Raw genomic sequence first — 22,912 nt, 5'->3', positions numbered from 1 at the left:
CACTCATAAAACGGCCAGAAATGATTATTTGAAGACAATATAATTTCATCCTGAAATAACTGGATGCCCTTACTAAGTAGATGGGATTTATATATATTTCTTTTTCAGGGTTGATAACGTTGCTATCAAAAAACCCATCAAAGCTTTCACTTGGCTTAAAAAAATAATTGTATTTTTAAGACATAATTCAGGGCATTTTGACTTCTTTTCTATGCTTAGGATTTATGGGTATTTTTAAGCTGCCTTTTTGCCTGTACAAGAAGAACTTGAAATGTGTAAGAAGTGATGGAAACCTACCTCGTAATTCTGTAAGTTCAAGCCTTGAGGAAAGCCATTCACCTGATAAGAGCTGGACACCCTCATGGTAGTGTTTTTTCTTACTTTTTTTTTTTAATTTCCCTCTCCATGTCTTAGCGTTCACTGAGGGCAAGAGCCAACCATCTATTCCTCGGTATACCTGCACACTTCATCTCTTGCCTTGCCCCGTGCTGCCACCATCTTGGCTGCAGGACTTGCAGTAACACTGTTCTGTTTTTTTAAGAGCATGAACTGACAGCCACTGCTTAACTAACCAATGTTTTTTTGCATAGAAACCAAGTAATAGTGCATGTGAAGGTGGTGCTTCAAATCATGTCTCCCTACTTCCTTTTTACACAGGAAATATGCTTACATAGTTAAAAATGTCTCTCAAAAATGAAAGTATGTTTCTTTTACCATTGCCAGAAGCAGGTCTTTGTAGAATCTTATCCTGGGTTCAGCTGTAACTGTTATTTTTCTCCTTCCTAGTAGCTGGTGAGTGCTGTGTTTCAGCTTCAGTCTGAGACCAATGCTGATAACATACTGATGTTTTTAGTTGTTGCTAAGTAATGCTTACCCTGATCAAAGACTTTTTGGTCTCATGATCTGCCAGTGAGGAGGGGCACAAGAAGCTGGGAGGAAAGAGAGACAGGACACCTGACCCAAAGTAGCCAAACGGGTATTCCATACCGCAGCACGTCATGCCCGGTATATAAACTGGGTGGAGTTACCCTGAAGGTACCGATCGTTGCAAAAGTCTGGCTGGGTATCTGTCAGTGGGTGGTGAGCAGTTGTATTGTGCATCACTTGTGTTTGTTGTTTTTAGTTTGATGGGTTATTTTTTCCTTTTTAGTTTTATATTCTCTCCCTTTGTTATTTCCCTTATCAATTAGGAAGAGGAGGAAGAGCAGTTTTATATTTTGCTTCAGCTACTGGACTGTTCTTTTCTCAACCTGTGGGGTTTACATTCTTTTGATTCTTCTCCCCATCCCACCGAGAGGTGGGGAGGGGAAGAGGGGGAGTGAGTGAGCAGCTGCATGGTTCTGAGTTACCAGCTGGGCTTAAACCATGACAAATCTGTAAAGCTTCTTCATTACTCCATCACTAGATCTTCCTTTAATACTGCCTTTTCCTACTGCCGTTTATTTTCTATGCTAATCCTGTTTTATTCTCCCTCCACTTCATTCATCTAGTTTGGCATGGGGTCCCACACCTCTGTCTTTTCCAGGATGCTTCTGTATCTGTGTTTCCCAGCTGTAACCCTTTGCTCCCTTTCTCTGGGTAGCGAGCACCCTGCAACAAAGATGATATTTGCTGCACCATGTTCTTTTTCTGTAGGATACTTTCATGACTTGACCTATTGCAGGAGGGCAGGATGCCAGTTATCACCCCTTTGAGCTGGTAAAGGCCCTGGTCTAGCTCACTTTGGCAGTTATTAGTCTGCTGCTTGTAAGCCCATTTTGCTCTGGTTTTCAGAGCCCCTGTTGCAGTAGGAGCACTGAGCTGTCACAAAGTCTCTGAGTGGCTATAATCCTACTCAGAATGATGGAGCAAGTGTAATGCTGACATACTGCAAATGGAAAGTGGAGACAGCACAAAATGGGATTGCAGCAAGTGTACCAATAAGCATGCATCTGGGTTTTGCAGAGCAGCACTTAGAACCAGCATCTACAAAGGATGGTGTAAGATCAGACAGAAAAGGCACAAGTGCTCCCTGTAGTACAAAAAACCAAAACTGTGGTACAACACATGGAGTAACATATGCAGATGACACAAAGAAGCAGCAGCAAAATGCAGGATTTGGTGTCATGGGCTGTCTTGTCTCAGGCTGGCTCCAACCTTAGATATGTAAACACAACAGCTGGTACTAATGTGTGTGTAATGAGGGTAGAGAAGGAGGAAATGATGGAGGGGGAGGGAATGTCTCTGCATTTTCCTGAGGGTGCTGGGCTCCTCTGCAGGGTGAGCTGAGTGATGCTGAGGCTGCTGCCACCAGTATTCCTGTTCCTCACTGAAGGACAGTCTCTGTAATGCTGCCTGCAATTGTAGGAAATGCTCCACCTGTCTCTAGAGGGGCAGCATCCATGCAGGATACAAGGATGAACCAGCCACAGTGGTGCTGAGCCCAAAAGCTCAGGACTTACACTAAGGATCTCTCCACCATGGAAAGCATTCCTGCCTTAACTTTGGCCCTTTTCCATGTGTCTGATGTATGACGTGGCACTGGTGAGTGGCAGGTTCAGTCTAACCTCCCATTTCAAATAGCTCTGATTACCATGCTTGTGCTTTTAAATCACTGCTGAGATGAGACCAGCTATTTCCTTATTACCTTCTCTCACTAGGAAACCTGTTTTACATTGAGTGCATATGTTACTGCATGTGTTGTACCACAATTTTGGTTTTCAGCATTTGGCTTGGTTCTTTGGGCAGTGTAGGTATTTTAGTTGTGCATAAACATGGTGATTTATAATATGTTATGTTGCTGCAGTATGCAGAATTGAGCACGTGTGACAATTGCTTACACTCTGTACTGTTACAGAGTTATTAATTTAAACAAATGCTGATTCAGTCATAGCCCTTAATACATGAGAAAAAGAGCAATTCTCATGACTCTTCCTGATAAAACATGACCTGCTAACACTCCTGTATTTTAAGATAGTAAAAACAGTGCATTAACCACTATTTCAGTCATGAAGACTAAATACTCCCTATTTTCATCGAACACAGACTTTTTAAGAGAAGGCTGCATACTGGATGTTGCACCCATTTCCTATGTGTAGTCTGCAATCTCGTGTGGTAGGGAAGAAAGCAAAAAAGATTAGGCAATCCAGCATCATAGTATGGAACATTTATCAGCATGTGTTTGAAATGGATCTATTACTTAGGGATGTCATGCAGACCACTTGAAGCTCCTGCTGACAGAAACCTCCTCCATCCCCTGCATTGCTACTTGTATTCCATTTAAAGAAGAGATATTTGAGGAACATCTAATGATATTTAGGTGTAATCTATTTTCTCTGCAATTTATAAACATTCCAACTGCTCAGAGGAATCTACAACAAATTTTTAAATAATTTGAATAATTTATACCTTAATTTTCTAATGTTTTGACATCTCAAATCTACCGAAGTATCTGGGAACTTCTGACCACTGGTGGGGTAAAAATTCCATTTCTAGCAAAGAGACTGAATTGTAAAATGGCAATTCTTAAGTAAAGGAACTATTGTTAATCCCAGTCTGATTTTTTTGTATCCCACCTAACCATTTCTCTAGGTTGGGATTAAATAAAATACTCGTGGTCTTTTTCTTTATCAGTTTTGCAGAAAAAAAAACCCATAGTTTTATCCTTTCTATGACAGAAGTTACCTAAAAATCTATTTGCCTGAATTGCCAGCAAGATTTATTTCCAACTGTAAACTAAAACAAGATATTCTACAGAACATTTTGGATACATACCTAATATGGCTTGCTGGAAAACATTGCTATTGAGAAATCTGTTGCCTATATGAGAATTCAACCTGTTGGCAATCATTAGGCAGCATAAAATGCTCATTTGAGCAGGGGAGTGGACCAATTTGCCAGTGAAATGAAGACTATATTATCTTACTATTGCTTTACAAATGTAATTACTTTGAATGTGTCACTTTCCTTTGACTTTAGGCCCCTCAGCTCCCTTGGGCTCACCAGGCAGAGGCAGCTACACAGAATGGGTGCTTGTGCCAAGCCAGGAGGATACATCCACTGCAGCCTTGATGGGCTTTTGTGGTCCAGCTTCTCAGGAAGAGGACAGATGCATGGGAAAATAGCAAGGGAGTGAGGTGGTGGCTTATTTTGGTTGTTACACTAGATTCTCGTGTTTGAAGAAAGGAAAGCCTTTATTTCCCAGCTTCTGTCTGAGTAGGATGATGCTAACAGAGCTGCACAGGGCTCTTAGGCAGTCTGATGAGTTACAAGAAGTCAGCGCCAGCTATAGGTGGGAGCAGCTGAGTACTACTAACCACTGCTGGTGCAACTGCAGTTATTTGTGATTCCTCTTTGTCCACATTTGACAATCCAAAACTGCAAGGATAAGTAAAACAGATTTCAGTGACTTGTTGTTTTCCTTTGCCTGCTATCTTGAATAGTGCCTTCTTGGTGAACACTAGTGATGATGCAACCTGCAATCTTGTTGGCTTATTTTGCTCTTTAAGTAACTCCTGCGGCTCAGTAGGTGCCATGCTGGCAGCTCACTTATCAACTGGTGATGGCTACAAACTGCTGACCTTCCTTACCTCATCACATGCCACTTTCCTTCTCCCAGATTGCTAACCTGCAAGCATGGACCACCCAGAGGGCCACGGAGGTATAGCACTGCTGCAACCCTTGTTTCGGTGCTGCTGTTCCTCCAGAGGCTGTACATGTTGCAAAGACAGGCACAAGGACAAGAACTGCCCTGTTTGCATTTTCAAGCACCATAGCAGTCTGCAGTATTAATTAAGTTAGCAGTGACAGCAGACAGATTTAAGCTTCCAAAACCCAAGGAGCTGCTACTATCATCACCTTATGCAGTGTTACCACAATAAACTAGTAAACAATGTCAGGCTTGACTTGCTCTCATTTTAAGTTCCTCATTTGAAATGGAATGGCATCAGCTGCCTAATATCATTTGTGTCCTTAAATATTCTGCAGGGATGTCTTCCGAAAGCCTTATGTTTTTTCAAAGTTATTTCCTGTAATATTGTGCGTGATGAGTCTGAAAGACGGGGAAGTAGTCAGTACTTCAGTGCTTTGCATACAGAAAGAGGCTCTGTTAAAGATAAGGGATGGATCTCCTGTTGCAGGACAAGCATTCAAGGCTCTGTTCCACTTCAGGCTCCTTGTGTGGTTTGGAAATATCACTTACAGGCAGGTATTTTTATGCTGTCATAATTGCATATTGGTGCCTATATTCTTCCCCTTAAAAAAAAAAAAAATCTGGTGTGTGCACAGATTTGGCTGTATTTCTGTGCCTTGTTTTCACAAAGGAAGATGGTCATGCTTTGTACCCAAGGCATGTTGGAAAGAAATACATTAAGGACTGTGAGGTTATCTGATGCTATATTAATAGGCACTGTATAAGCATTTTAAATAATAGGTTGTATTAGGCACTGAGACCAACCTTGTTTCTTTAAAATGAGTTTTGATTGTAAAGTCAGTGAAGTAAAAACACACTGTATCCCTCACCTGCTCCTTCACAAATGGCTGATTTAGTTTATGGCAACAAAATGAGAGCTGTACAGCGTGGCCTCAGCCTCCTTCCAGGCAGATTGAGAAGGATGTGGCAGCCATGTGTCAGATCTTACCAGCTGCAATGAAAAAGGAGCAGTCCTGGGTTATGTGATGACATTGTACCATCTTATGCAACAGTGGGTACTGCAACTCTTATCCTTTACAGTCTGCAGAGCATAAAAAAAACTTGTCTCAATATATTTAGGTATTTCAGTAAATATTATGATGGTTCTTCTAATTGTTTGGCAATAACTGTACCCTGTCCTTGTTGGTTATGTTTTCTTTCATGTTAGCATTCATTTAAACCTTTCTGAAAATAATATGTTAATCACTTGAACACTGAACATTCACTTTTTACTTGTCATTTTTTACTTCAGCTGTGAAATTTATCATGGAAGGGGCTGCTTCCCTAAAGCCAAACAATCTTCCTATTTCTGTTTTCCAGTCCTTACCAGAACCAAATTTGTCATGGGGACAAGGGGGAAATGAAAAAAGTAATGCTCAAAATCTTAGACTGAAACTGCTTTCTACAGAGGAAGATGAAGGAAACCTCTGAGTTTTTAATAGTGATTTTGACTGTTGTTTAGTTTGCGTTCCTATTGATACTGTCACCAAGCAAACTTTGTCTCATTGCAGTATAATTTAAAAATAATAACAATGGAGAGGAACACTTTAAAAGTAGTATTGTGGCTCCGTTGCCCCTAATTAAAATATAGATAAAAGACTGGTGGATAAACACAAGCCATGCTTCTCCAGTTCCTGAGTTGTTCCCCCCCCCCCCCCCCCCAAACTATATTATTAAGATTTTAATTGTTGGCTACCACTGAGCACTTGTATTTTGTGTGGGTTTTGTGTAGCAAGGTCTGATTTCTGCCTGGGTTATGGCCAGAGTTTGGTTGTTGCTCTGTTTTCTTGCATCCCTTCTTTTCCCCTCTTTTGGCATGTAGAGAGAAATTTGGGGACTGAAATATGTTAAAGAGGCAAAGCATCTTAGTAATTCTTACTTGTCACTATAAATACAGTCCTGTGTTACTGCATCCACATAAATGCATTCTTGTTTAGACAGGAAAAACAAGTGTTAACAAAAGGTATTCCTCCTACTGAAATCCGATCAGCTTTATCGTTATGCCATCTGTTACTTCTAATAAAAATTATTGTTTAATTGAAGTCATGTTGCTACTTCTGTGTAAACCATTTTAGCTGTTATGGAAATCTATGTTCTATCTACCTCAGAGTGCAGGCTTACAACTGTGTTAACAGTTACCTAATTTGGTGTTTGTATGTGCATTACTACTCACTGTTGGACAGCATCAGTTCTTGAAAAGACTGTTAAAAACGTATCTAAGCAATACAGGGTAATAAATCCGGGCTGTGGCATTTTGTAGTAGATCAGCTGATGTGTCAGCAGTTGGAGAGTCTGATAAATCAGTTCAGCCAAGTGAACCAGGTTAATACAAGGATTTAAAATACTTTGCTAACCAGCAAAACCTGAGCCAGAACTGTGTTACAGTATGGTCACATTAGCAGCTTCACCAGAGTCCTGAGGATTTTGTAATAAACAGCAGCATGACTGAGATGCTATTAGGGCATTTGCCTGTGTCCTCAGACTGGTCTAAGCAGTGTCTCATATGATCAGATGCAGTCTTCTATGTAGTGATGGGTATATTCTGAGGGTTCAGACAGAAACTAACTTTTCCTCTGGAAATTTTATATAAGTATCATAGCACTTCTATGCTAAAAAAAAACAACAAAACAAAACACATTTCTGGACCAAAATCTGGTTTTGTCCATAGCAAAACTTTATGCCTAGGTATTAGCATATCTTCAGGGATATAATTTTTAAATGGGGGGAACCTAATGACTAGTTCTTAATACATATTTTGTGTGGGAGCACATCTCTTTCTGCAACAGGCAGGCGGGTGGATACTGGCAACTAGAGGCAGCTTCTTGGCTCTTGACAAGGACTGTCAAGAAGTATTTGATGGTGAGACGCTCGGGATGAAGGTTTTAAGCAAGAGACTATATTAGAGAAAAAAGCATAAGCCTGTGACAGGATGGGTAGATGATAGCCAAGAGGCAGCCTGGCAGTGCTGAGCAGCAGTGAGGGCCAGCTCGGAGAAACTCAAGAACAGGTCAAGGCAGGAACCCTAACCCTCCCATCACCTGCTGGTATCACCAGGAGAGCCCCAGCTCCTCACCAGCCACTGTGTTTCTCTCCAGGGCTAACCTTACTAACAATAGTCATGGCTTATGCACAGGAGTTGAATTCCTCAGCCATTTTCCAACATGTGTGTGTTAAACTTGCCACTCTTGAATTTTAAACAAAAGGTTTTGACTCAAACTCCATAGCCACATAAATAGCTCAACAAATAATTTTAATTGATAAAATTGGAGAAAAAAAAAAAGAGCTTTTTATTTTTGTAACTTGTAAACAGAGAGAGGCAGCTTTCTCTGCTTATTAATCTATATGTTACAAATCATTGCTGTTATTAAAAATCCAGCTTGACTGATGAAAATTCATGTTTCACACCTTTTTGGCAACACAGGAGCAAGCTGTTCAGCTGAATTCAGAATTACTGGGCTGCTTTGTTTTAAATCAATCTAAGGAGTACCCAGAGGCTTTCTTAAAGTTGTTTTGTTTCAGAGTGCACTATAGTTTCAAATGCCTAAAGAAATATTTACAAAGACTATATAAAAAAGTGCTGTCCCCTTCAGAATAAAACAACCCCCTGCCACATCTTCAGAAGGACCCCCTGGTCCAATAAGTAGCCCTATGACTCACCTCTTCCCTTGCATCGCCATGAAGGGTTTTCACATGGAAAAATAACAGGGTGTCTTCAGCTGTGTCAGTAACCACCGTCAGCACCAGCTAATGCTGCTCAGATACATCTTGTAAATGTTCCTGGAAGTCACAAGAGAAGGAGCAGAAGCGCAGGGCCACTTCCTGTGGGGAACTGAAAGGAAAGACCCGTGCAAATGCCAGCACTAGCGGAGCTGCCTGCTTGCCACTTCACATGGTGCCTAATCCAGCCTATGCCAATCCAGGCAGTTTTACAATGTACTTTTGCCAGCTAGCAGTTTGATAGCAAAATACGTCACACTGATGTTCGTATTGTCAATGCACTGGTTGCCACTGATGGGAGGAATGAGATTGCCACCCGAATGTCTCTGTTGCTCGAGAGAATAAGCACTTTCTAATTCTCCAGTTTTGAGACTCTAACATGGCAAATTGTTTATTTTTTTCTATTCTTTTAGATTAGCTTTATTTAATAAAGGCTTTTTGCTGCATTACTAATCCAGCAATTGCATTTAGGAATCGTTATATTCCATTTTGCTATGTACTGTAATGTAGGTAGTTAAGTATGTATTTTATAAGCATTTTAAAACTTGAAAACGTAAGAAAAAAAAATTAATTGCAACAGACTCTTGCCTGCCTACATACTGTATTTGTTTAATGTCGATTTCCCTTCCCATAGTAGTGAAATGCCACATCCATATTTAAAATCTGAAGTATTGACAAAATCTTCTGAGCACACAAAGCTGTTTTGGCAAAATAAAAGAGTGCCTGCCGTGCTGCAGCTAGAAAAATGAAACAGCTCGTCAATTCACCAAAAATCTGCCTACAGACAAGGCGTTCTCCAGCCTTCGGGAAACCTGATGCTTTGCTCACGCAGGAAGAAATCCTCACCACGCTGAAGTCGGTGAGAAACCTCCGCTGATTTTAGCAGGGCCAACTGCTATGAGATTGACAAGGCTATTATTATGCCTTAAAATTAAACTTATGCACATGCATTCGCAAATAGGAACCATAACAGCAGAAAGGCTTAATGCAACAGTTATCAGGGAAGTGAAAAATTCAGAAAGAATATGCTGCATCTTGAGATTAATGTGTTACAAAAAATTTAATTTTAATAGAAGGTCAAACCTCTTGATTTTTTTTTTCTTAGCGTGTCAAAATCTCACATTTCTTCAGCTGTCACAGAACACTGTTAGAAACGAAGACAATTTTCTGATTGAAGTGTGGTTTCTCAGAGACTGAACCAGTATTTATTTTGAAATATCTCCTAAATTATTAATTACCCACTTAAAAGCATAAGCAAACATTTGGCCTTGTAGCATCTCTATAATCTTTCACAATAGAAAACCACAAGACTTCTATGTACTTACTTACCAAAATAAAGGATTTTTTTGTGTGTGTGTGTATGTGTGGCAGTTTTGTTTGTAAATGTTTTATTAAAAAAAAATCTTTTAATGCTATTAGTCAATACATGTGTAATAATACTTAATAAAGTATCACATAGTAATAGGTATTTTGGATTCAGGAATGCAGTGGTTTTAACTAAATCATCAGAGCTCTGTTCTGTTCCAGTCTCTTCTGAATTGTCTTTTTTTCCCCAGAATTTAAACAAACTCATTCTTTGTCAAGGTGCGTCATCCTTAAGGCCTTGCAAACTTTTTAGTGATTGAACCAAAACAAAGAGAGAGCTCATCTTTCTTGATGTGAAGACCACGCTGCTCTTGAGCTTAAAAAGATGCCTGCAGTTTTCAAGCAGTTAGTGGCAAATCAGCAAGAAAGAAATCAGAGGAGAAGGGGCACTTGGAAATCAAAACAGTAAAGTGCACAGGTACACTGTCTGAAATTGTATTAATCTGATCCAAAGAACTTGCTGGACAGTGGATATTTAATACAATTTGGCTTGCATGAAATATACAATCACGATCAGACAGAAAGGATTTTCTTTTTCTTCCTGAAGTCATCTACAGGCTATATGGAATTCAATTTTCAAGGGTAACATACAGCAGCTCTTTGGATATTGATTGGTTTCCTAAGTCAACAAGGAGATGGAGAAGGGGGGGAAGGTGTGGAGGGTTGCAAGGTGTCCTTGTGCCTTCTCTGTTTTTTTTAGATGCCGGTACTCTCCAGTTCCCCGTCCTCCAGCCTTAATGCAGCATGCGACCTAGAAATCATAAACAGTTTCTCTTTATTTGTGTACTGTCTTTGAGTTTGCTGGGATTGCTTCGCTGTTTGCTCTCTGCTGGTAGCCTTGAGGGGGTCTGTCTTCTCAGGTGGGTCCTCCTCACAGTCCTGGATTTTACTGGCTGAGGTGTTGGCAACTGACTCCAAGGAGGTGCCTGCCTCCTCCAGGTGGCTGTAGCCCTTATTGCTGCTGGAAGGCTCAGACTGGGAGCTCTGGGAGTCCGTCCTGATGATGGCAGGAGAGGATGAGGGGGGCGACTCCCCCAGATCAAGAGATTTGGAGTAGCTAGAAGATGCCTTTACCAAGAGGCTAGAGTCCAGGTCCCTGCTGACAGCTGGGGACCGAGGTGGCTCTGGGGAAAGGGGACACCTGGTATCGGGCAAGCAGCTGGTGCTCTGCCGCCTGAGAACCAGCTTGTGCCTCCTCATCCCACAGCCTCCCTTGATGTGACTGCTGTTGAGGTCAGTCAGGCTCAGTTCAAACTCCCCCCGTGGTATCTCCCGGGCTCCCCTCTCACCAGGGGGCCTCCGCCATCCTCCCCCTCTGCTGCTTGGCGCCAAGGGCAAGAGGGCAAAAGCACTCAGTGAAGAGCTGACAATGGAGCTGGCTGTGCTGCACCGGCCCCAGCTCTCTGGTGGGCTGCAGGGTGGGCTAGTGACAGTGTGGGCAGCAAGGTCAGTGTGCTCCTGGTAGATGCTGTACACAGCCTCGGCCAGGCTGGGCGGCTGTGGTGGGGTGCAGAAAGAGGAACGCCGTGGTGAGGATGCCAGGTCTGGTGGGGAAAGCGAGACAGCCAGCCCCGGTGGCCAGGAGCTCTTGGCCAGCATGGCCGCAGCACCCAGGCCTTCACCGCCAGGCTTTAGCTCCAGACTCCGGGACTGCACATAGTTGACAAAGCCATTGAGAGGGGCTGAGGCCAGGGTGCCTCCCTCCTTGGTCCGCAGGCTATGGGCATCAATGACAGTGGAGTAAAGGTCACGCAGGTTGATGATCTTAGTCTTCTTGTCGCGGTTCTCATGCAATACTGCATTGGCGCAGATGAACAGGAAGATGCCGATACCCATGATGAGGGGGCCTAGCACCTTCAGCTTGTCTGAATGCAAGTAGCTTGAGAAAAGACGGAAAAGGAAACCCACTGAGGCCTGGGGGGACAAGGAGGTGGGGGGAGACTGTGGGGACCTCCAGGTGGTAGCAGTGGTGGAGGTGTTGGTTCTTGGAGATGACTCTGGATGGTCTCCTGCTTGTGCCCCTTCCTGGCTCCGGGAGCGGTTCTTGGGGGCGCCACCTTGTGGCACCAGGTGCCGGCCTCCGCCGAAGCTGCCTTCTCTGTACACCTGGCTGGGCTTCGGCCAGTAGCCCACCACAGCCAAGGCAATGCCCACCAGCAGAACCAGGATGCCACAGAGGGCAATGAGCCCCGAGAGGGAGCACAGCTTGAGCTTGCCTTTCACCACCACCACATCGTTCTTTCGCTTCTTTTTGGCCTTGCGTTTGCGCTTGGGTACTTGGCTTTGGGGTCGCAAGGGGTCCTGTTTCCTAGCTGAGATCCTCAGGAGGCCTCCAGTGGCGATCATGGCTGGCTACCCAGAGCACTGCTCCCTATGGCCACTCCAGCTCCTGCAGTGAAAAGGAGAAGAGAAAACAGTGAGGACCAGGGGCAGATGTACTGTACAAAAGGTGTTTTTTCTGTTCCTCATTCAAACTCCTGCTAATTAAAACTCTCAACAAGCAGGACAGGAGTTGACACAAATAGGCTGATCTCCCTTGCCCACACAGCTCTGGTGTGTGAGGACTGACAGCATCAAATCAGTGATGTGCCCCAATACACTCTTGCCAAAAAGCTACTTAATTTATTTACACTCTGGGTAAATGACAGAAGTAGTATCTGCCGAAAGCTGGTCTCAGAAGGAGCTTGCAAAGCACTGGAGCTCAGAGCATGCTGTGTCCCACTCCCTAGCAAGGTCTGGGGTTACACTGTACACTGCAGCTAGTGGTGTCATGCAGGTTGTGAGAGCATGGAGGAAATAAAAGCAAGAAGGCAGCATGTTTGATCTACAGATACCATTTGTTTCATTACATGACTTACATATTACTGGGGGGAGGGTTAATACATTACTTGCCTGTCTCAAATGAGTGGGAAAGTCACACGGGAAACATCTGTACACTGGAAAGTGGTGCCCTGAGAAAGTTTCTTCCTAGCCACATTGATCTGCAATATTACAGAAATCCATCTCCTGCCTGCAGTCCAGAGGCATCCCTGGTTTGGGAACATGTGCGAAGCTCCAGGTAACAGTTATGTAACGGTGGCGAATTCCCCGCCCCCAGAAAGGGGAGATGGTGGCTGACAGGTAAGAGATGGCACGTCAAATCTTATTAAAGGCAGAATGAACCCTTTCGAGTCACCCGGGGAACAGACAATGACCGCCTGGAGGAAACTGGCAGGGGGCTAAACGTTCAGTACTCATGGCTTTTGTTCTGCCAGACCATCAAAAGTCAGCTCTCAGTTCCAATGATCCCAGCTACAAAACACAGCGTGTAGGAGCAATTCCTGCACTGTTGCAGTTCTTTTTGGAAGATATCCCTTCATGCTACCGCGGAGCAGGATCGCCTTTCCACTTTCCCTTTCTGAGTGTCCCATTATTTTTTCTTTGAAGGAGCAAACGACGACAGCACCGAATATAACACGATTACAAAGTTCAATTAATTGCACTGAAAGTCGATTAAGAAAGCACCTAAAAAAAAAAAAAAAAAGAACTTGCCTCCCTTTTCCCTCACAGCTTCTAAATCTCATTTCTTTTCTATTCCATTCCCAGATTCGCCATGTATGCGGTAATTTCGTGTCCCATTTACTCCATTTGTATTTTCCCCCGGAAAAAGAAGGGTTTGTCAGAGGGGACATTGTTAAATTACTCTCCGAGGTACTGCACGCTCAAAACAAAGAGCAGAGACTTGCTTCTCCTTCCTATCACTGAACTATTTATTGAATTTTTAAAAACGCACAAACCCACAGAACATTTTTTGTTGACGCAAAAGTGTAATTATCGGGGCACCCTTTGTTTTAATTGCCGGTTCGCTGGTCTCATTCCTTCTGCTGCCCCACTAGCCAGCAGCCCGTCTCCTCTACCACGGCGAAGGGAGACGGTGATCAGCTCCGAGGCGTCTTCCTAGTCCGGCATCGCCTGGCACTTAGTTCTGGCGATGGAGAGCGCGGAGCTGGGCACGGGAAGGAGGGCACCGCCGGACAGCCGGCCATTGCCACTGACCGCAACGCAGAGAAGCAGCCCGGGGTTCGCAGCAGGGGCTGCAGCCACCTTTCGCACGAATCGACCGCGACCTCCCACTAGCAACCCCCCGCCGGCGGCTTCTTCGGCGAGCCCTCAGGCACTACCCGGACCTTGCTCGGTAAAGACCAGATACAGTTTTACCAGTATTAACAGGATTCGGTTTAATCCCTCCCAGACGGGGCTGGCCGGGCTCCGCTGCCGGGGCACCGGCCGAAACGCGCCCGGGCACCAGAGCGAGGGCGCCCGCCGGGGGCTGCCGCTGGCTCTCCGGGGCTGGCCTCGCAGCTCCCCGCTGTCGGGGCAGGGCGGCGAGTCCCGCAGGGCGGCAGCCCCAGCCGCCCCCACCACACCCCCGGGGCGCCGGTCGGGGGTCGCGGGCGAACAGAGCCGCCGCGCAAGATGGCAGCGTCGGGGGTACGCGGTCACTTACCGAGGAGGGCCGGGGAGAAGTCCGCTCGGGAAGCGGCCGAGCCGCCGCGGGGAAGAAACTTTCCAGCCCGAGCGGGCATCCCCGCGCGGCGCCCGCCCCGCCGCGGCCGCTGCCGCCTCGCCGCCCCTCACGGCCCCGGGCGGGCGGGCGGCGGGGCTGGGCCGAGGGCTAGACGCCCCGTCGGCCCCGCCGCCGCTGGCCGCCTCAGGGAGCTCCGCGGGAGCGCTAACCCCTCGCCATACCGCATCCTTCCCGCCGAGGGGCCGCCCCCCGGCAGCGCGCACCCGCCAGCCCCGCTGCCTCTGCCGGTGCCGCCGCTGCGGGCGGTGCGCGGCTGCCGCGGCTGCGGCCGGACTCGGCGCCGTTGCTAGGAGACGGGAGCCGTGACACAGGGAAATTGCGGCAGGATGGCCGCGGCCGCCTCCCCCCGCCAACGCCACCTGCGCACCTGCGCCCGCCCGACACCGCCCCGCCCCGCCCCGCGGCGGCACCGCCCTCCCAGGCACCGCCCCTCACGGCCTCACCTCGCCCCGCCATGTTGTGCGTGCTGGGCGCGGCCGTGCCCTGCCCCGGCGCACTGTGCTCGCTGACCTTTTACTTTCCGCCGTCTGACAAGTGACTGGCCGCGGGCGAGGTGCGGCCTCTCTAACCCCCCCTTCCTCCCCGACTCCCTCAATCCATCCCAGGGCTCACATCTAGGAGCTCAGTAGCGGGATGGTGGGAAGACCCTCCACCTCCTTTCCACCAGTGTCAGTGATGTCTCATCACGTTCAGGCGCAGCCACCCCGCCTTTGGCTGTTTCCCTCCAAGTCCGCAGGAATTCCGAGGAACAAAGCCAAGAAGCAGGTGAAAAGGTCAAAAAAAAGGGCGAAAGTAGAAAGTGGCAGCCGACATAACGTCAGTGGTGCCACCCAGGATCTCTTGTTTTCAGCAGAAAATGGGAAACACTGCTCTCTTCTGAGCTGCTTTGTGAAAACTGATGAAATTATCACCTAAGTGAGATATAATCTAGCATGTCCTATCACACTGGCTCTCTTATTCATGAGAGGAGATTACTGCTGTTTGCTCTAGTCAAGTCTTGTCAGAGGTCCATCGTGAGCTAGAAAGGCAAATCTCTGGCAGGTATCTCGGTAAATAGAGAAAACTCAGCCTGTGGCTTGGGTTTCCTCCTAATGTACATTGCGTGTTTTTTGGGGGGTGGGTGGACAGAACCTGTCATTTTATGCAGTGGTCATAGATGCCTCTTGAAGCCAGAGTGTGACCTAGCATGGCCAAAGCAGCTCTCTTCCTCTGCTGGACCTCTCTTGGGAAGGCTATGCTGTGTGTAAAGCAGTTTGCCAGAAACTAAGTGTCAATAAAGAGAACATTTATAGTGTTGAACTGTTTTTAAAAATAAAGAATCCAGCGCGGGCTGGGAAAATTGTCAGAGAGATTATGCATAATTGGTTAAATTTTATATATTCCAGCCTCAACAATGCTGCGATTCCGTTTCTTTCACCAGCGCCTGGTTTGAGAGCAAACAAATCCTAAAGCTGCACATATGCATTTTAATGTCATTTGCAGTTTGTCTCGGCAAAATCACTTCGGACACATTTCTTTTACTACAAATATAACTTGTGGTTATGCAACAGGCTTGGAATTCAAGATTTATTATTTAACAACTTCTTTTAAAAGTGTGCTTTGAATGGTCTTGATGAACCCGAGTCTTCTGACATTCAGTAATCTGCTTTGTGTTCAGCCCAGACTTCAGAGAAAAACAAACATACCACATCTGTTTCCACTGGAGACCTGTATCACATCAATAATGCAGCATCACCAGACTCTCCCTAAAAGGCTCCTGTGTTAGAGAAGAACTAAAATGATTTTTTTTTTTTTAAAGGGCAAAGAGCTCTTTTCCCTCTCTGAGTCATATTTTCTATTTCTGTCAAACTAAACCATTCTATTTAGCTATCTTTTTATACAACAGCCTTTCCAGATTTTCACTGCTAAAGTTTTGAGTGATTAGGCTATTATCACATTCATAGTTTTCAAATTACTCTTAGCCAAATGTGTTGTAGGTGAGGCCAAACCCTGGAAGATAAGAAATATGTTCTTGGACGAAAAGCTGCTGAAGGTGTTGTTCCGCAGTAGCTAGCAGTGCAATCTTCATTTGCTTTATGTGGTAAGGACCAGTTGTACAATGTCAAGCTGAGTCCCTCAGAACAAGTTACCTTGCCAAGTTGCAATATCCTTACTTATACCACAGATTATTAGTCTTGTTTGACAAATGCATTGGGAGCTTTAGTGAAACATTTATTTTATTTTTAGTTTATACAGATTTTTGTGTCCCCAGAAGTGGAATGACTGCAAAAGGCATCTCTCCTATTGTTCTGGTTTACTGATTGTCTGAGTTAATTTGTAACTGTCTGTGTTTGCATTGACTCGGGAGGCTCAGTTCCTGCTTTGTTTGTGTAACTTTCTGCATGATGCTGTACATTCATCATTAAACTGTAGTGAACATAAATAATAATTAGGAAATCCAAAGAGCTTATTGGACCTGGGTTTTCTTTCTCCTTTCTCCTTTCTGCTTTCTCATCCCCTTTTCCATTTCCCTTTCCCGTCCCTTCTCCCCTTCTCCCCGCTTTTCCCATTCTGCTCTCCCTCTCCCTCTCCCTCTTCCTCTTCCTCTCCTTCTCCCTCTCCCTCTCCCTCTCCCTCTCTCTCCCTCTCTCCTTTTCTCCCTCTCTCCCTCTTGTTTATCTATATAAAAATCACTGTTTTTTAAGACTGTCCTTGCTTTTTTTAGGTTGTTTGAGCATAAGATGGTAACCTTGATGTGGTCCTTCCTGGGGCATGCTTCAGTACAACAATGCCATCAATTTTAGTATACCCACTTCAGTAGGTTCCACCCCAGGCTGGCTCTGGGTATGTCAGCTCTAATCCAGGAGATGTGTAGCCAGGTTAATACATCTCAGCCCTCAGCAGGCCCAAGGTCCAAAACCAATTCAAAGGACAGCTTAAAGTACTTGGTGTAGTTATCTGAAATACTGTAGCATCTATGGGGTTCCAGCCAAGGACCTGCAGTTCTTAGAGCAGAGACCATGCAAAACAAAACCAGAGAGAAGGCCCTTACTCAACATGCTTGCAATCTGAGCACAAAATTAAACGAAAGGATAAATATGAAAAGGATTCTTAGGAGTAGTTAATACTAGTAGTTAAGCATAAGAGAGAAATGTTTTGCACAGGCTTCAGACTTTTCCCAGTGATTTATCTTTGCAGTTTCTTAAACACAGAGTAACAGAAGTATCAGAGTCCTTGCCATCTTAACCTGTATCTTGCTAGCAGAATGGCTTTCAGTCGTAAGAGTGGCTCTAGACTGAAAGCCCATTTTAATTGTAGCTTATTTAGCAATTTTTAATTAGGTAATTTATTGCATTAGTAAAAATAAAAGCTGATGTACATCTTGTACATATGCTTCACAGTATGTTGTGCTATATGCCAAGGTTTCCTGAGTCTTTATTGCTGGAATTCATAGCTTCATCTTATTCAATAGCTAGGAAAGCTGTAAGTACTTCACTCCCACTCTGGCTGTTGGTCTCAGAGTAAGTGTTTGCTTTGTCTTACCTTAGCCCTGTATACTTTGTTTGTTTGTTAGTTTGTTTCCCATTGCAGGAGAGATACTGATATGATTAGTGGTGGAGACTCTGGTATGATTAATGGTGGTTTGATAACCAATGCAGAGGGAAAGAGCAGCACTGGGAATGAACAATGAGAAATCATCCTCGCTGAGAAAAATATATGTTTGAAATCCTTACAGGCCTACATCAAACACAGCAAATCCTCATTGTATATTAGATTCATCTGTCTTATTTGATATGTGGTAGAATCAGAAGCAACTTTTCTTTTCATTGTGTAGCAAGCCTGAGTCTAGATAATCCACTGAGAGCGAATAGCAATTTGCATGTCTGCTCTTCTTTCAAAATTAATTATAGCAGAGATACACATTGCTGGAAACATTTACCCGGGCGAAGAAAATACACAGACATGAAATCTGGTGATCGTAAGGTAAAAAGAATGAATACGTGAAAATTAATAAGGTTTTTCACACAAAAAACCCTGAAACAAACAAAAGAAAGAAAGAAGGAAGTACTAGTTTATCTCACTTCAGTTCTTACTGACATTCATAGGATCACAGAATCATAGAATAGTTAGGGTTGGAAAGGACCTTAAGATCATCTAGTTCCAACTCCCCTGCCATGGGCAGGGACATCTCACACTAAACCATGTCACCCAGGGCTCTGTCCAACCTGGCCTTGAACACCACCAGGGATGGAGCATTCACAACTTCCCTGGGCAACCCACTCCACTGCCTCACCACCCTTAAAGTAAAGAACTTCTTCTTTATATCTGATCTAAACTTCCCCTGTTTAAGTTTCAACCCATTACACCGTGTCCTGTCACTACAGTCTGTAATGAAGAGTCCCTCCCCAGCATCCTTATAGCCCCACTTCAGATACTGGAAGGCTGCTATGAGGTCTCCATGCAGCCTTCTCTTCTCCAGGTTGAACAGCCCCAACTTTCTCAGCCTGTCTTCATACGGGAGGTGCTCCAGTCCCCTGATCATCCTTATGGCCCTCCTCTGGACTGGTTCCAACAGTTCCATGTCTTTTTTATGTTGAGGACACCAGAACTGCACACAGTACTCCACGTGAGGTCTCACAAGAGCAGAGTAGAGGGACAGGATCACCTCCTTTGACCTGCTGGTCACGCTCCTTTTGATGCAGCCCAGGATACGTTTGGCTTTCTGGGCTGCGAGTGCACACTGCTGGCTCATGTTCATTTTCTCATCGACCAGCACCCCCAAGTCCTTCTCTGCAGGCCTGCTCTAAAAAAGATTCTCTGAAAAGATTTCTGTTTTCAAGGCCTTAAGGCCACTTAGCACTTTATAAATATATATATATATATATTTATTTGGCATCTTGCAAAAGGCTTAAAATGAGAAAAGACTGCAAAATATTCTTGAGTCAGTTGTGACACTGCAGGAAATTTGTGATGGTTGCACCCTCAGGTTGTGAACTGTGCTCAGGGGCAGATGTCACTCAGTTGCTTTTAAATGTTCTGTGCATGACTTCTCATCTGGCTTAAAAAGAAGTAGGAAGCATTCAGCTGTGTTATTTGCCTTCACTTCTGATTTGTTGATACAAGACAACTGCAAATAACCGCAAAAAACAGTGTCTGTTACTTGTATGCACAAATCCACATAAAGGCTAATCAACAGCACTTCCCAAACTGTGTCTGGGAGGTAAGACCAGTGCAGCATTTTCCCCAAATCACTGCAATTAAATATTTTTTTAAATATCACTCCCCCTCTGCTTACCTCTACAATATAAGCTCTTTGAGATGGAGGTCATCTTAAAGCAACTGGACCCTAGCTGCAATGAGGTATCTGTGTACAACTGTTTCATGATTAGCACCTTCTTACTGTTTAAGCATTTTTGTTGTATATTTGACAGTCTACAGCAAATGATGAGAACAGCCCTGAGGAGAAAGACTTGGGGGTGATGAGAAGCTCAGCATGACCCATCAGTATGCATTTGCATCCCAGAAAGCCAACGGTATCCTGGGCTGCATGAAAAGAAGCATGGCCAGCAGGCTGAGAGAGGTGATTCTTCCCCTCTGCTCTCATGGGACTTCAGCTGGATCACTGTGTTCAGCTCTGGGGCTCCCAACACAAGAGGGATGTGGACCTGTTGGAGTGAGTCCAGAGGAGGCCACAAAGATGATCAAAGGTCTGGAGCACCTCTCCTAGGAAGACAGGCTGAGAGAGTTGGGCTTGTTCAACCTGAAGAAGGCTCCAGGTAGACCTTATAGCAGTCTCCCAGGACCTAAAGGGGGCCTATGAGAAATCTAGAAGGGGACTTTTTACGAGGGCATGTAGTTACTGGACAAGAGGGAAGGGCTTTAAACTGACGGAGGGTAGATTTGTATAGATCTTAGGAAGAAGTTTTTTACTGTGAGGGTGGTGAGACACTGGAATGGGTTGCCCAGAGAAGTTGTGGCTTCCCCATCCCTGGCAGTTTTCAAGGCTAGATGGGGTGGGGCTTTGAGCAACCTGATCTACTGGAAGGTGTCCCTGACCATGGCAGGGGGATTGGTACTAGATGATCTTTGGGGTCTGTTGCAACCCAAACAATTTCATGATTTTATGATGTGAAAGTATATTTTCTAAGATAAGTTCATAAAATGGCTTATTTTATCATGAAGCCTTAGAAATAGCATTTTGAATCAGTGAGACATCACTTCTCTATGAGAAATAATGACAAAGTATATTGGACAGAGGGCTGGAAAATGTTTTTATTGAAAGTGATATTAAAAGTACATTACTTGCATGCCAAAGCACTTGTTGTGGGAGGGGAACATTAGAATGCACCAATAACATATGGCTGTTGCTGTCTTTTTTTTTTTTTTCCTTCTAGGGCAGTAGGTGCTAGAGAGATTTTTAGCCTTGGTAATTTAAAATTGTAGATGTTCAAAAATAAACTTGATACCAGCATTTTTGCAACTCTGAGCAAAGGCTTTTCAGCAAGGAGAAAGATGCTCATGCCTTCTATCTGCACTGCTCATTGCAAGTTCTGACATCAGAGCATTCTAGCAATAGGAAAACAGCTCAGCTGAGAAGTGGTCAAGGATGAATGGTGAGCAATTTGCCTCATCCACATGGGGATAGGACATCCACGAAGTGGAGTCAGTCCACTCGGACCATGAGCTGTATTAGTCATCCACAAGGAACCACCGTCAAAAAGAGCTGATATAGTCATCAGATATTCTACAGTTTTAATGGTACCTAATGTTTCCCTGGGTTTCATTGGGATGCACCTGCTGCTTCCCAGCATACCCTCAGGCTGCTGGGGAGCAGGGCTATCTTTTCATTATACAAAATACATAATGCTTGCGTTAGTTGGGGAAATTCCTGACCTGTTTGGTGAGACACTGGAACAATGCAGTCAAACATAATCACGCTTAATAAGATGATTTGCAACAATCTGCATGAAAGCACAATCCATCGGTCAGGAGAATAAAACAATGATTGCATCCTTCCTTTTTAACAGACGGGTTTTCTCAGACCAGCACTCAGTGCATTCTTGCATACTCATGCACTTCGATAGGTGTCTTTGCCCTACATTATTAAAGGATTAACTTAGCATTTAATAAATGGAAACTATTACAGTATCTTTTTTATATGCTGTCAAAAGAGATTAACCCAAATTTTTGACCTGGGAGCTGTTTTGGGTTTTTTTTCTCTTTTTTTTTTTTTTCTCATTTCCCTTCCCTCATGACCTGCAATCACAGTTTTTTACTCTACACTGGGCATCTGATCATCACTGTGGAAAGACAAGCAGCTAACCTAGAGTACACATCCAATGCAAATAGTTTTTACAGACTATTAACATGATTTGACACAGCCCTGATGAATTGCAAAAGTCTTAAAGATCCATGCTTCATTGCTATCACTTTCAGAGTGGCACAAGATCTGCCCAAAACTGAAGGTCAAATTTGCCCAGGGTTTAAGGGCACATCTTTGGAACATGAAGGAACTCAGAAAACATACTAAGACTTTGATGGATGAACCCTTAGCTTGCCAGAAAGAGAGTAATCTTGTTTGTGCCAGCTCTTCCACAGCTTCTCCATAGAGAAGGGACATTGGGGTAAAGTCAAGAACACATCTTAAATGTACTGCAACTAACCAGCACGGGTGTGAAATGCCTGTGGATTTCTTGCCTGTGCTAGGAGCTAAATCCATCCGAGGCTTAGGGTGGCACAAAAGTGGATTGTAGAATTCACTGAGCTCTGCTATTCTCTGGACCCAAATGCCAGTACACTGATGTTTTCTCTTCAGTCACACTTAAGCTGTGTTTTAAATTATTCTAATTGACAAAGGTAGGAAAGGATATTTTCATAACTTAATGTTGAAACAGTGAACTTTGCCCTAAAGTTGTAGAAAGTGAGTGAAGTGGGATCAGTAGGTGCAAATTCCTGAAATTATACAGGAAAAAAAATCCAGTTCATAACTGGAACTTGAACTCTGTAGTTAAATGACACTTAGGGACTCAGTACATTGTTTATTAAATATAATTCCTAACACTTCACATGGAGGACTTGATCATTATTCTTTTGATATTCATGACACATATTGTACCTCTGCTTTGATTTGGATTGTTACTATTGCAAAATTCAGTTATGCTCAATTATGCTCAAATGCCTAGTATTACACTAATCATTCTCAATCAATTTTGAAAATTTAAAGGTATAAAATTATGTAATTCAAACAAAGTACAACTTGCTAAATTCCTCTTCTGGATTGATACAAGTGAGCTGAATTTACAGAATGAAGTAGATCTAGAGGAAACATTGTGGTTTTGTCAACACCAGGGAATATTCACAGCAGAAAGTCAATAGGAATATTCTTTATTATAGGAAACATTACCATGAAAGAGTGAAACAGAATAAATGAAAAAGAATTAGCATCATCACATGTGCTTGTTGTTCCTTTTGCTTTCATTATCAGATAACTCTCTTTCCTCAAATTTAAAGAGAGAAGAAAAGGGAGCCTTTTAATTATGCAGACTATAAGGATATTGCTTGCTCTGCTTTTTTTCAGTGCTCCCAGAAGGGTAAATTATGACCTAGTGGATCTA

General features: G+C 44.1%; 2 protein-coding genes across 3 annotated transcripts in view; one reads left to right on the top strand and one right to left on the bottom strand.

Annotated features, from left to right (window-relative positions):
• LOC136008568 (uncharacterized) overlaps nucleotides 1-4,234 on the top strand; it is a 47,514-nt gene extending 43,280 nt beyond the window's left edge. Inside the window, exon 7 of the transcript XR_010610143.1 lies at nucleotides 3,958-4,234. The gene's annotated coding sequence lies outside the window, so the exon portion shown is untranslated. The remainder of the gene's footprint in view (nucleotides 1-3,957) is intronic.
• A 5,193-nt stretch (nucleotides 4,235-9,427) lies between these two features.
• On the bottom strand, nucleotides 9,428-14,796 carry TMEM200C (transmembrane protein 200C). Of its 2 annotated transcripts, none has more exons than XM_065669347.1 (2): nucleotides 14,762-14,796; nucleotides 9,428-12,140 (listed from the first exon to the last, which is right to left on the bottom strand). In XM_065669347.1, the coding sequence occupies exon 2, from the start codon at nucleotides 12,095-12,097 to the stop codon at nucleotides 10,448-10,450; it is 1,650 nt and encodes a 549-aa protein (XP_065525419.1). In that variant the 5' UTR covers nucleotides 12,098-12,140; nucleotides 14,762-14,796; the 3' UTR covers nucleotides 9,428-10,447. The 2 variants fall into 2 exon arrangements, with proteins under 2 accessions (XP_065525419.1, XP_065525418.1); XM_065669346.1 differs by lacking the exon at nucleotides 14,762-14,796 and adding an exon at nucleotides 14,238-14,680.
• Between the last annotated feature and the right edge of the window lie 8,116 nt (nucleotides 14,797-22,912).

Source organism: Lathamus discolor, chromosome 2 (assembly GCF_037157495.1).
Source record: "Lathamus discolor isolate bLatDis1 chromosome 2, bLatDis1.hap1, whole genome shotgun sequence".
Taxonomy (NCBI): Eukaryota; Metazoa; Chordata; class Aves; order Psittaciformes; family Psittacidae; genus Lathamus; species Lathamus discolor.
This window is presented reverse-complemented; position numbering and strand designations above follow the sequence as displayed.

Excerpts from the sequence above, each read along its gene's own strand:
- TMEM200C (XM_065669347.1), bottom strand. The coding sequence starts at position 12,097 with ATGATCGCCACTGGAGGCCTCCTGAGGATCTCAGCTAGGAAACAGGAC.